This window comes from Leuresthes tenuis, unplaced genomic scaffold (assembly GCF_036924035.1).
Source record: "Leuresthes tenuis unplaced genomic scaffold, fLeuTen1.0.hap1 SCAF_7, whole genome shotgun sequence".
Classification (NCBI taxonomy): domain Eukaryota; kingdom Metazoa; phylum Chordata; class Actinopteri; order Atheriniformes; family Atherinopsidae; genus Leuresthes; species Leuresthes tenuis.
This window is the reverse complement of record NW_027325361.1, coordinates 22,451,320-22,463,485: the sequence shown is the minus strand read 5'-3', so window position 1 is coordinate 22,463,485 and position 12,166 is coordinate 22,451,320. Positions and strand designations below refer to the sequence as shown.

General features: G+C 41.4%; 2 protein-coding genes across 2 annotated transcripts; both read left to right on the top strand.

Annotated features, from left to right (window-relative positions):
- The first annotated feature begins 4,472 nt into the window (after positions 1 to 4,472).
- Positions 4,473 to 6,863, top strand: srd5a3 (steroid 5 alpha-reductase 3). The gene is made up of 5 exons (XM_072389963.1): positions 4,473 to 4,690; positions 4,860 to 5,011; positions 5,086 to 5,271; positions 5,352 to 5,477; positions 6,272 to 6,863. Exons 1-5 carry the CDS (start codon positions 4,479 to 4,481, stop codon positions 6,529 to 6,531), a joined length of 936 nt encoding a protein of 311 aa, XP_072246064.1. The 5' UTR covers positions 4,473 to 4,478; the 3' UTR covers positions 6,532 to 6,863.
- Positions 6,864 to 7,495: 632 nt separating this feature from the next.
- Positions 7,496 to 11,573, top strand: tmem165 (transmembrane protein 165). The gene is made up of 6 exons (XM_072389962.1): positions 7,496 to 7,826; positions 8,194 to 8,419; positions 8,506 to 8,681; positions 8,984 to 9,166; positions 9,393 to 9,498; positions 10,037 to 11,573. The coding sequence occupies exons 1-6, from the start codon at positions 7,686 to 7,688 to the stop codon at positions 10,111 to 10,113; spliced, it is 909 nt and encodes a 302-aa protein (XP_072246063.1). The 5' UTR covers positions 7,496 to 7,685; the 3' UTR covers positions 10,114 to 11,573.
- The last annotated feature ends 593 nt before the right edge of the window (positions 11,574 to 12,166 follow it).

Below are 12,166 nucleotides of genomic sequence, written 5' to 3'. Positions count from 1 at the left end.
GTAAGTGATTAGGTTAGCAGTCCCAAAAGTTTCCATGAAGGTTAATTTGTCAAATATTAAGAAGAAGTTCAAATAACATGAGAACATTTTGATAATTCTCACAGGATTATTTTGTGAAACCTTTAGGGGTTTCAAAGACCTCTGAAGGTTAGGATCTCAGAGAGGTGACAGCAAGTTATCATGTTGAATCTATTATCTATACTTGCTGTATCCTGTCCATCCCATAAGGCCATATCCCATCCCTACGGTGAGTTTAGAATATTCAATCAAACTAACACGTTTGTGGATTTTCAAGAAAAGCCCAAGCGGGAGCTGGAAGAGCATGCAAACTCCCCATAGAAAGGTCCCATATGAGTTTTGAACCAGGAAATTAATTGATGTGTGGCAGTCACTTCACCACTATTCCAACCGTCCATAAACTGGAAAATATAAGATAATTAAATCCTTATTGTTTGCTATGGGCTTTGGTTTGAACAAAGGCACTTCAAAACCGAAGCAAAAATGTTCCCCACGTGCAAAATAAGAAGAAAAGAAAAGAAAAAAGAAAGGTTTTGCTGTGACCGTCGCAGTCTCTGACAAACGATTGTGAAACAGATTGCTGAAATTCTGCGGCATAAGTTCAGAGTAGAGTTCTCATCAAAATCTGAAGAAGGGACTCTGTGTGGTCGAATGTTTTCAGATTGTTTGCCTCATGGTCACCAAATTACACACATTATAAGAGATTATAGAAGTAGAGCTGTTTGCACAAAAATTAATTTTAGCACATGTATTGTTAAGAAAAATTTAAAATACTAGTTCCATGATAAGGTTTGATGATTGTTTCAGTTATGTTACTGGAAAGCCATGAAAGTAATACCTGTACTTAATTTGCATGAGTCTGATGACAGCGTTTATCACAGAATTTAAAATTGTCTGCCACATGAAGACTGTAGCGTTTCATCTGATGAGTAGGGAGGAGGGCTGTGTTTTGACTTCAGCGTGGATTGTGGGTGGGGGGGATGATGGAGTCGACAATTAGTTGCTACATCCACATGTTTCCTGGCCTGGTCACTTCTACAGGGACTCTCTACCTACTAAACCACCTACCCTCCTATTCATCACTTCCTGGACGACACTCCGCACCAAATGCCTCCCTGGAAAAACTGGAAACAGGAACATTTTTTCCATATTTTTTTTTCAAAATCTGCTTTTGTTCTCAACAGTTAGCGTGAGGTGATTGCTTTGAACTTTGGCCCACTAACAAACAAAGAAAAACACAAGAGATGATTTCTTTTCTTTAAAACCATTTGAGGGATACACAGGAGCCGGAAATAACAGGCAATGAAATGTTTATGGGTACATGGAACAAGATATACTTACTGGTATGAGTATTTTAAAAAGCACACTACTTAATAGCTCCACCACCGAGAGGAATTTTGCCAAACAGGCAATCTCAAAAACCATCTTTGCACTGGAATCATCTTTAACATCTTAAAACAGCTACTTGTTTGAAAATTCTGCACATAAAAAGCTGGGAATTGTTTCAGCGTTGTTTGGCTTTGTGTTCTCTGAGCTCACAAGAGGAATTTAAAAGGTCAGTGTCCCACAATTCAGTGCAGAAAGAATGGCCACAAAGCATTTGCACGTTGAGTGAAAGAGAATGGGCAACAGTTTTTGCGTCAGTCTTACAATGTTGTTACTGAAGTGTAAATGACGGCACATTGCAGATGGCATCAGGGAAAGTAGAATGGCTCAGCTGAAACATGAGGTAAACACATGCACCACTCACGTGATGAATGTATGAACAAAACAAAAGATTTATAGAGGATTCTACATTTTATCAGCTAAGATAACTTTATAAATAGTTTGTTCACCATTGCAGTGACAGTGGCTGACATAAAAAAAGTCTACTTCAATAAAATTTGTAATGGTAAAAGAAAAAAAAAACAGTCCAAGATGGTGTTATTCTAGCTCAGGAATCAGATGCAGCTATTAAATGATGAACTGACAATAAATGTAACCCATAGAAACAGTCCTATCAAGCATACAATATAATGAAAGTAAGATAAAAGCTTGGCAAATGCCATAAGTAAATGCAAATGCAAAGTCAGCAATACGCAGCATATGCAGGTCAAATCAGTTCAACCACAATAGCGCTGTTGGTTATATTGGTGTGGCTTCAACGTCTCTTCATATCTTTGTTTCAAATGTCAAAGTGAATGGAAACTCAATTGAATTTGTTTAAAAGCAGTTTAATAAACGGAAAGAGACAAAGAAAGCAAAAATGAGAATAAAAGAAAAATTGATTAACATCACTTTACCATTTTTCAGTAGCTAACAGGCACCATTGAGGGTTTTTTAAAACTCTCCTTAAGAGTCTGTATTGCAAACACGAACAGTACCCCACTTCTAAAACTTTCACCACCAAAGCAGAGATTGGGAATTTTATTCTAATCTGCAGTATAATGACCAGCAATTGATTTTAAGTTCTCGTCAACATCACATCTTTGGTCTTCTGGGCTTAGAAATGGGATTTTTGTTTCCAGCCTCCCTGTATTTGCAGCACTTTTTGTTCTGGTTTGGTAGGTCAAATTCATTATGATTATTCCTCACCTGCCTCCCACACTCTGGACCTCATTTGGTTCCGCTATGACTACACCAACTATGACGGTGAAAGAAACAATAGAGACAGGAGTATTTGTATCTTTTTCATTTGTGCAGTATCAAATGTTTCTGGGGGCATTCTGGGTTCTTAAACATTGGATTGTTTGAATCTGTACACAACTTGGATTTTCACAAAACTTACATAACAAAAAGCTTGATCACAATGAGGGATATTTCTGCAATCTTTGGGGTCCAGTTCTTGGCACAGTAAAGAAGAAGAGGACACTCAGGACAGAAAGGGGAGGGGGCAGGAAACTGTCCGCACTTCCTCAGACAGGATACTGTCCTCCTCTAAGAGGCATCCTGGAATCTGATGGCTCAAAGGTCTTACCAAGTTTTTCTCACAAAAACATCTACTTTCTTTTGACTTATAACAACACTGTGAAGAGCAGGAACATGTGACTGACTTGTGAGCCATAGAATAGAAAGCTCAGTTTGAGCTCAATTTCATTTGTAGATGGCCTGCATCTGTAGCATGATTTTTAAGCTTGTTCCACAAATAACATTAGAATATGTTTATATGTTACTGAGTGAGCAAATGAGGGGAAGTGTGGGGTTCAGCCTCTTGCCAAATTTTAAACACATGAAGACACACTGGACAGCCATCCCCTTGTCAGGTTGGCGACCGCTATGATACCTGAGACACGGCAACACCTTCAGTTAAAGAAAGGATGAAGGCACTGAGGTCGCTTCATTTACATCTTTTGTAACACTGATGCAAGGGTTGAATCGGCCACTAATCTGTTTACACACTGAAATGTTGCTCTTATGTGGAAAATATATCTTGCTGATAAAAGACATGTTAAAGTCAGTTTGTGGGAGATTTTAGTTTATCATTAAAGGGGAAATGATTTGTCTGTTAGCTGACTTATCAGTGGAGAGTAAGCCGCCATTTCATCAACACTATCTTTTACAGATCTTTTTTTTTAAGTAAGCTTCCCAGGTTCTGGTGAGAGTGAGATCAAAGTTATATCATCGGACTGCATTCATCACAACAACCTTATATTATGTGAGAGTAATACTGTTTATTGATATGGATCATTTTATACAATAAATTCTCTATTTTTTTTTTTGCCCTTTGGTTGACGGCACACAAAGGGAAAGAGGCAGAAAGAGAGAGACATGGATAGAGTTAACAGAGGAAGACAGCATTATAGACCAGGTGGGAAGGTGGACAGAAAGAAGAAAGTTTCTCTTTTAACCTCGTTTACCGCAGTGGAGTCACGAAGATTTGACATGACAAAGCAGCCGTAATATTGTCTTTAATAATCTTCGCATTGCATTGCACAGTTCATGAACATATAATGAAATATATTTTTTAGCAAAAGTGATTTAAGTAATGAGGACATGTGTCCCAGTGGAACTTTATGTCTAACACCGCCCTGCCAAGTGGACAGTCTCATGTCGGCTTGGTCAGAGGCAACACGAAAGAGGAGATATTTAAATGCTGCCACCTGCTGACCAACCATCCATCTACTCCCACTTCACTCTGTTCAGATTCAAACCAGGGACCATTTTCAGGAGAGGCGACAGTGTTCCTACAACACTGTGCCATCCATCCATCAATTTTCTACTCCTATTTCATCCTTTTCAGGGTCGCGGGGGGTTAGAACATCGTCCAGTTCTAGTTACTTCAGCATTTTCATCAAATGCTAATTAGATCTAAATGCCTAGTATATAGTTTTCACTTGGAATTATTTAATATAGTTATCACATCATTACAAAGAACTAGCAATTCGGCATTTTCGTTTATCCATTTTCCGTCCCGGAACCCTTGCGACACGTTTCCTGGCGGTCTCATTTTAGCGTTGCACAAAAACGATGTCCCAGACAAAATGATGAGCTCGCGTCTCATCGATATCTTGTGGTTTTTTCTTGCCACGTGCTTCCTTGTCGCTTTTTATGCTCATAAAGTCTCGGTTCACTTGCCGAGAGGATATGAGACGTCACGTGTCTACATATTATTTCAGGACCTTATTCGATACGGTAAAACCAAACAAAACCTGAAACGAGCCGACTGGCTCCGAGTGTTTGACGTCCCAAAAAGGTTAAAGTGAAATGAACAAATAAGCTCTAAGTATTAAAACTAATTTGAATTTATGAGACATAAACTAGAATTTTTTGGGTCACTTATAAATGTTTAAAAGTGTAAACGTGTAGCTGCTAAGTTAGCTTGAAAAAATAATCATTACTTGAGTCTCTTTTCCTCATTTCAGGTGGTTCTGGCACTTTTATGCCATCTCTGTTATCTGGAATGTTTTTCTTCTGGCCTTGTACCTGAACTTCATTTACCAGCACCAGTCATACCCATCATGGCTGACCAGGATGTTGGACATTTTGACAGGGGTACCGAGCTCTGACGGTCAAGGTAGGCTGACGGACCGTGAGCTCTGTTGAAGTGTCGCCCGTTAAGATTCATGCTGACGTTGATGCTGTCTGTAGTCCCACAGCTGTCCACTGTCCTGGTGCAGATGCTGCTCTGTGTCCACTCCCTCAGGAGGCTGCTGGAGTGCCTGTTTGTCAGTGTTTTCTCTGACGGGGTCCTCCATCCTGTGCAGTATGTCTTCGGCCTCGGCTATTATGTCCTTCTGGGGTTGACAGTGCTCTGCTCAGACCGTATGGGAAAAGGTTAGATTGATGTCAGTCGTCACTGCATCTGTCAACCTGCAGTTTTACAATGTTGTGTAAATGCTTGTTGTTCTTTTTAGAGACTGGCTCTCTCCTCGCTCAGCTGGACTGGATTCATATGGCTGGATTTGTACTTTTCATTGGGGCCTCACTGCTGCAGCATCAGTCCTTGGTCCTGCTGGCCTGGCTGCGCACTGGGAAATCAGGTTAAACCAAAGCAATTGTCTCGGCTTGTTTGTTTTTTGTTTTTTTTCCCCCTATAAATAATAATGTCTTGCAACTACATATCTCTACTTTCTCTGCAAACTGATTGCAGCGACATTAATTATCACTGCGATCAGAACTCAGAAGTGTTGACAAAAGTTGAGACATTTAAATATAAGGTTAGATAAGTCATGGAAAAGCACGTTAATGTACCTTTTTGGGACAGCGAGGCAAACTAAAATCAAGCACCAACAATTAACACTTACTGTATAAAGTTGTCATGTAAACAGGTTTGCTTATCCAGCCAAAACATATCAACATTCCTGTAGCTTTAATGGCTGTTTTGACCTCTGTTGACTCGAGGGAAAACTGCCGAGCTATAAAACCCTACGACAAACGTTCCCCTGCAGTTACCTGTTCACATATACAGTTCGCAGCAGGAAATTCTCAAAGTAGGATGCTTTCCTACAACAGAAAATACCCCAGGGTGGTGCCAAGCTAGAGCACACAGGAGGACATGATTCAGAACGAACTCTGTAGAAATCCCAGCATTTTGTTAACCGCACAATGAGGCAGCGGATGAGGCTCTCTTGTTATAATCAGACTTGTTCTCACACGTTTCCTTCTTTTTAGAGAGCGAGCTGAGTAGACTGCACATTAAGTCCAGACTGAAAGTTGCACACGCTTGCATTCTTTTATTTGAAAAACTGGCCAGGATATGCCGAGGCTGCAAGTTCATGGCAAAACTGGCAGTAGAAAGTGACTTATTTCAGTTTTCTTTTGTCACATCTTGCAGGAACGGTGGAGACGCTGGCTCACAGAGTGCCAAAGGGGGGCTGGTTCGAGCTAGTTTCTTGCCCGCATTACTTTGCCGAGCTGCTGATCTATGTCTCACTTAGCTTGTTTTATGGTGGTCTCTCTTTGACCTGGTGGCTGGTGGTTCTTTATGTGTTCTTCAACCAGGCACTGGCTGGGCAGCTCTGTCATGACTTGTATATTAGCAAATATGAGTCATACCCAAAGCACAGAAGAGCGTTTATTCCGTTTGTGCTCTGAACGCACTGACGTGGCTGCCTTCGGTCTTTTTGTGGCCATCACTGGGAACTGTGACGTACTTGAAAAATGCCTAAGATGTCCGAGACGCTGGAATCGTAATTTCGGAGTGATAACTTGCACCTTTCTCTCCTGGTGAGACGTGAACCATTTCTCAGAGACTGATATGTGAAGACATTATGAGGAATTCCACTGGAATTTACTTTTAGGTTACAGCAAAGCCTTGTTTTTGTCATAACACTGTAGTTTCATGTAACAATAACATATTTTTTTTGCTGCAGCATGCTAATGTGTCATTGTGTTTTCACCAACATGTCTTGATGTTCCTATAAAAAAGAAATCCCTATGATGACTTGCTGTCTTATTTTGTGTGATTAGCTTTGTTTAAAGATCAAACAAGGGCATACGTTCTAATAATTTTAGAATATTTGTTTCCCACTCTGTCCTCACACATCATCAAAACAGTAACTGGATATTGGACTTCTTCACTATATTACCTCCAATAGTTGGGACTGGCAGTCCACCACCCCAAGGTCATGTTTTCATTCTCCTCCTGCTCCATTCCTCACACATGACCGAATACCCTGACATGAAGTGAACAGAATATTTGGCTGGATTACAAAAAATGATGAAACTGGCATGAGATACGCAACCTGCCCACAATCTGTTCACCCTTCTACCATCCATAAAGATATACAGCAGATTTTGGACCATTTTCTCTCCTCAGACTGTGAGATCATTAATTTCACATAACTTTTTCTCGTGTCTTCCATCTACCTCATTACAACACAACTTATTCCATGTTTGAATGTCTCTCCGGTATCGAACTTGTTTTCCAATACATTTGAATTACACCGATACCGACAATAAAACTAGCAAATCACTGAACTGGCTTCTCAAAACGTCAGCCAATACGTAAACGTCATTCCTCTAACTGTCCAATCAACTGTCTCGTATGTTATTCGATGCGGCAGCGACATTCTAACTTCCCCTTTGAGTTGGCCCACTCGGTTTGATCGTGACGTGTAATACAAGGAGTCCTACAAACTGTAGTTTGTCAATATGAAGTTGGTCGGTTTTATTGCCGGTTATATGGAGTGAATGACGGGAGAGGAAAAAGTCGCGCAAAACGTGTTAAGTCGGTTTCGATAGCAATAATGCCTCTGTTGGTGGGGAGAAGAGATGGACAGGCTAATATAAATGTGATGTTTCCGCTCGCTGTTGTGTTGTTGTTGTCCGTCGGAGTTGCTGCCATTCAAGAGGAGCACAAACCAGTACAAGAGCAGCCCGCGCAAGAGGTAAACGTTCTTGACTTGGTTATTATCTTTTAAATGTATTATCGTCGTCTGTGTAAGCAGTATTTATTGCCGGTGCTGCGGCTAGCTCCTCCGGGCTAGCCAGCACATGCTAACAGAAAGGTATCACGCTGAGTTCCGGGTGTAACGTTTGCTGAAATGGACCCATCGAGTCTCGTTTCTAAGTGTCAGTGTTTAAAGTAACGCAACACAGACGTGTGGGCCAGCATAGGAGGGGGTCACACCGTAATACATTGGACTACCAGTTTTGTTTATCATTTCAGTGAAATATCCAGCGAGGTCAGACATGCATTATCGACTTTCACCTTAAGCTGAGTGTAACTTCGCTGCTGTTTTGACCTCTTCGCAGAAAGCTACAAGTCCCCATCCAGTGGGTCCTGTCGTTTCTGAAGATGGCTCCGGCAAAGGAAACCTGGGTTTCATTCATGCCTTCGTGGCCTCTGTTTCCGTCATCATTGTCTCCGAGTTGGGGGACAAGACGTTTTTTATCGCAGCAATCATGGCCATGCGTTACAACCGCCTCACCGTGCTGGCCGGGGCCATGCTGGCCTTGGGAATCATGACTTGCCTCTCAGGTTTGTTCAAGTTTACTTTCAGTTTTTTTCAGCTGTAACGTGGAGTAATTAAATAACAATGAACGCGTGCTCTCTTCCCTCTCCAGTACTGTTTGGCTATGCCACCACAATCATCCCGAGAATCTACACATACTATGTATCTACTGCTCTGTTTGCCATCTTTGGTGTGCGCATGCTGAGAGAGGGGCTGAAGATGAGTCCAGATGAAGGCCAGGAAGAGCTGGAGGAGGTGCAAGCAGAGATCAAGAAGAAGGATGAAGAAGTACGTTTGATATAAGATTTAAACTCTTAGAAAGATGGCGTTATGCTCGGCACAATCAGCCACCAGCTTTTCGGTTTTCTGGGCATTGAGGATCAGGGTGGTTTTTTGTGAAGAATGAGATGAAACCACAAATGGCCAAGGCACAAGGACGTTTCTGCCACACATTTTCTGGATGTTGGAGAAGAAAAAAAAAGCCAGTCTTGTGCATGCAGGACAAAAGGCTGAAGAGCTCTGTTTAAACGTGTGAATAACCATTTATGACAACTGCTTGCTTTGATTTCTTTTGCCGTCTGCCGGTGCAGCTCCAGCGGTCTAAGCTTGCCAACGGGACTCCAGATGTGGAGGCTGGAATGGGGACTACCTTACCTCAGACCAAGTGGCACAGCTTCATCTCCCCCATCTTCATCCAGGCCCTCACCCTCACTTTCCTCGCAGAGTGGGGAGACCGCTCACAGCTGACCACCATTATTCTAGCTGCCCGAGAGGTTGGTTCCAGTTATTCTGATGCACACCAGTGTGTTTGTTTAATACCTTCTGGTATATCTTACAATACCCACTGTGCCTGAATGTTTACCTATGATTCTAGTACACAACAAACCCTTTGAGACAGATAACTAATACACAGTTAACACACTGTTGGATAAACATATAGGAACTGGATCGTGGGCTTTTTCTGGGGCCTAAAAATGAAAGACTTTTCTTTATTCCCAGGATCCATTCGGAGTTGCAGTGGGTGGCACATTTGGACACTGTTTGTGTACAGGACTGGCTGTGATTGGAGGAAGAATGATCGCCCAGAAAATATCTGTGAGAACAGGTGAGATGTTCTTTATGAGTTTACTCCACCTATACTTGGCAGTCAGGGTAAACGCTGCAGAGTTAAGAGGAAAGATAAGCAATAAAGTTATATACCCACGCAACTGCGTCACATAGCTCTGGAAAATGGATTGAAAACAAAGACCTGTCTCATTCAACCTTTTTCAACCAACATGCGCATGTGTTTCCATGCCAGCATTTCAATCTGTTTCCCCCTCACTTGAAATGACGGTTGCTCAGTTTGAGGCACAGAAGGTCGTGTCTGATGTTAGTGTGTTGACGGCAGTTTAAAAAATCGTGGATTACATCAAATTACTATTCAAAGTCATAACATTTCAGCCTTTTTTTTTTTTTTGTCAAATCATTCAGATTATTCTTGTTTTCACATTCACATAAGTTGTTAGTTCCCATTTTGTGCATCAGTGTACTTTTCCAGTAGAACACCAGTGCATCTTTCTTATTCCAGTTCATCAGAAAGTGCAGAGGCCCTGGTTGTTTTTATCTAAAACTGAATTGACTTTCTTGTTTTGCTTCCATAGTTACAATCATCGGAGGGATTGTTTTCCTGGCGTTTGCTCTCTCCGCCCTGTTCATCAAGCCAGAAGCTGGATTTTAATTGGATAAAAGACTGAGAATCACTCTGTAAATAAGTGTAATATACAATTAAGTTACTGAATGGACTGTATTGACTAATCCAACAGGAAAGTGTGATGGGCTAAACTCATTCAAAGTCCTGCCTGCTTTTCCCAGAAAGCCTTTGTTCCTCTACTGCGTCAATCAGAGGGATTCCTCAAAGTTGTGGTTAGCTTGTTGTTGTATGCAAAGCCTTGTGAGAGGTGCAGCTGTTGACTGCAAAGAAAAGGCGTTTCATCTCGGTCAATGAGTTGGACGTTGAGTTTAGATCAGAAAGTCCCCACAACATGGGAGTCTGATGGAAACATCTCAAAGAAAAGAAAGCACAGAGTTACAGCAGGTAGTGGAACAGACGGTAGATTGAAGAGGAAGCAGGACGCTTCGTCCCGCCATAAGAGCTGTACACTCATCACAAGGTGTGTGTGTGAAAGAAAGAAAGAAGACTGAATGGCTCCTCATTGCTGACCTTCAGCTCTGTGGCTCTGAAATTGAACCTGACGTGCAGAACTTTCCTCATTGTACAGTTTCAGTTAGGCATTTAGTTTGAAAATCTTGTTTTTTTTCTCCTTTATTATTAAATGTCGGGTGGTTGATTTTTCATGTTTAATGTGAGCCCTGGTGTTGATGACCGTTGGCAGAACACGGGTTCCTCAGGTGTACCGCAGTCAGAGCTGCTGTTTCCATCCTCTGGGAGCGATTTCTTGTCCATGCATTAAGGATTCATAAGACATGGGACACCTTCAAAGAAAAACAGGCAGCAGACCCACCAGCGCATGTAGTCTCTCTTGTGTGTTCTGATTTGAGATTACACTTTCTTTTTTTTTATCTTTAGGCAAGGAATGTTAAAGTATTTCCAGTAGTTTAACATAGGAGCATCCTTTTAAGAGATGGACCTGAACCACTACTGAACCTCTGCATCCAGGTGACCACATACTTCTGTTAAAATACTTTTATAAACACAACAAACTCTCCCACAGATCATCGAATGCCTCTGCATACTTCTCCTAAGACATATGGCCGAGACGTGGACAAAGTTAGTTGCCTGTGTGCATTTCACTGCCTCAGCTGTAGCTGCTCCTAATCAAAGGAGGGTAAACACAAGTACATCGGGTACAGAATAAGTTACTCGCTGTCATTTAACCTACAAACAGCAGTAAGTTACTCCTTTGAACTGTGTTGCAGCTGCTGCAGCACAATTCCAATTGGTTAACACTTTTATTTAAAATGTATTTATTTAGCTTTCGTTTCTCTTCTTTTAGGCATATGTACTGTAGACAATAAGAGTGGGAGAGGTCACTGTAAGCAAGGAATGGAAACACTTTTCTTTTTTCTCTTTAGGTGAACAGGCTAAAGCTGCTTTGTCAATATTTGACAAACTGCGTCCAGCTGTGAATACTTGTATGGGTGGTTAAAATCCCAATAAACCTAAAATGCTCAATAAAACTGCTCCATGTATGAGTCCTCTTTACCAGTCATGGTTTCTGTTTGATCTCAGTAGCAGAGCTCAGTTTTTGGAGAGGCATTCAAAGGGAGTAAAAGTCAAGTAACCCCCAGTGATGGTGGGACTCATCCCCACACGCAACGTCAGAGTTTTATTTTTTACGTTGACCGGAATAAACGACAAATATTTGCCATAATAGATCGTGTTGAAATTTATGAAGGGGTTTGGCTCGAGAAATATGTGTGAAGCAGCGCATTTGAGAGTAAAGATTTGAAACATTTTCATGCTTGATGTAAAAACCACGAAGCCCAACAGGTGGCAGTAGTGGACCATGAAGCTGCTGAAAGAGTCCTCTGTCTCTCACTGCTGTCTGAATGCAGTTAAGCTTAAAAGGCACAAACTTTAAATATCCGTCTTGTGTTACAGAGCAATGAAAAACTAAGTGCATTCAACATGGAGTTGTTAGTTGTGCGTTTTGTTTTATTTGAGCTAATTATGCCAATTTGAATGAAAGATTAGTGAATTAAATAGTCGAGGTCCTTGTTTTTTTTAATCCTGCCTTCCATTTTGATTGAGAGACTCAGGGTGATCAAAT

Bases quoted from the DNA above. Each gene is read 5' to 3' on its own strand.
- tmem165 (XM_072389962.1), top strand. From the start codon at position 7,686: ATGCCTCTGTTGGTGGGGAGAAGAGATGGACAGGCTAATATAAATGTG. The intron at 7,827-8,193 runs GTAAACGTTCTT...ACCTCTTCGCAG, and splicing joins AAGAGCAGCCCGCGCAAGAG to AAAGCTACAAGTCCCCATCC. The intron at 8,682-8,983 runs GTACGTTTGATA...CTGCCGGTGCAG, and splicing joins TCAAGAAGAAGGATGAAGAA to CTCCAGCGGTCTAAGCTTGC.
- srd5a3 (XM_072389963.1), top strand. From the start codon at position 4,479: ATGATGAGCTCGCGTCTCATCGATATCTTGTGGTTTTTTCTTGCCACG. The intron at 5,272-5,351 runs GTTAGATTGATG...TGTTCTTTTTAG, and splicing joins CTCAGACCGTATGGGAAAAG to AGACTGGCTCTCTCCTCGCT. The intron at 5,478-6,271 runs GTTAAACCAAAG...CACATCTTGCAG, and splicing joins GCTGCGCACTGGGAAATCAG to GAACGGTGGAGACGCTGGCT.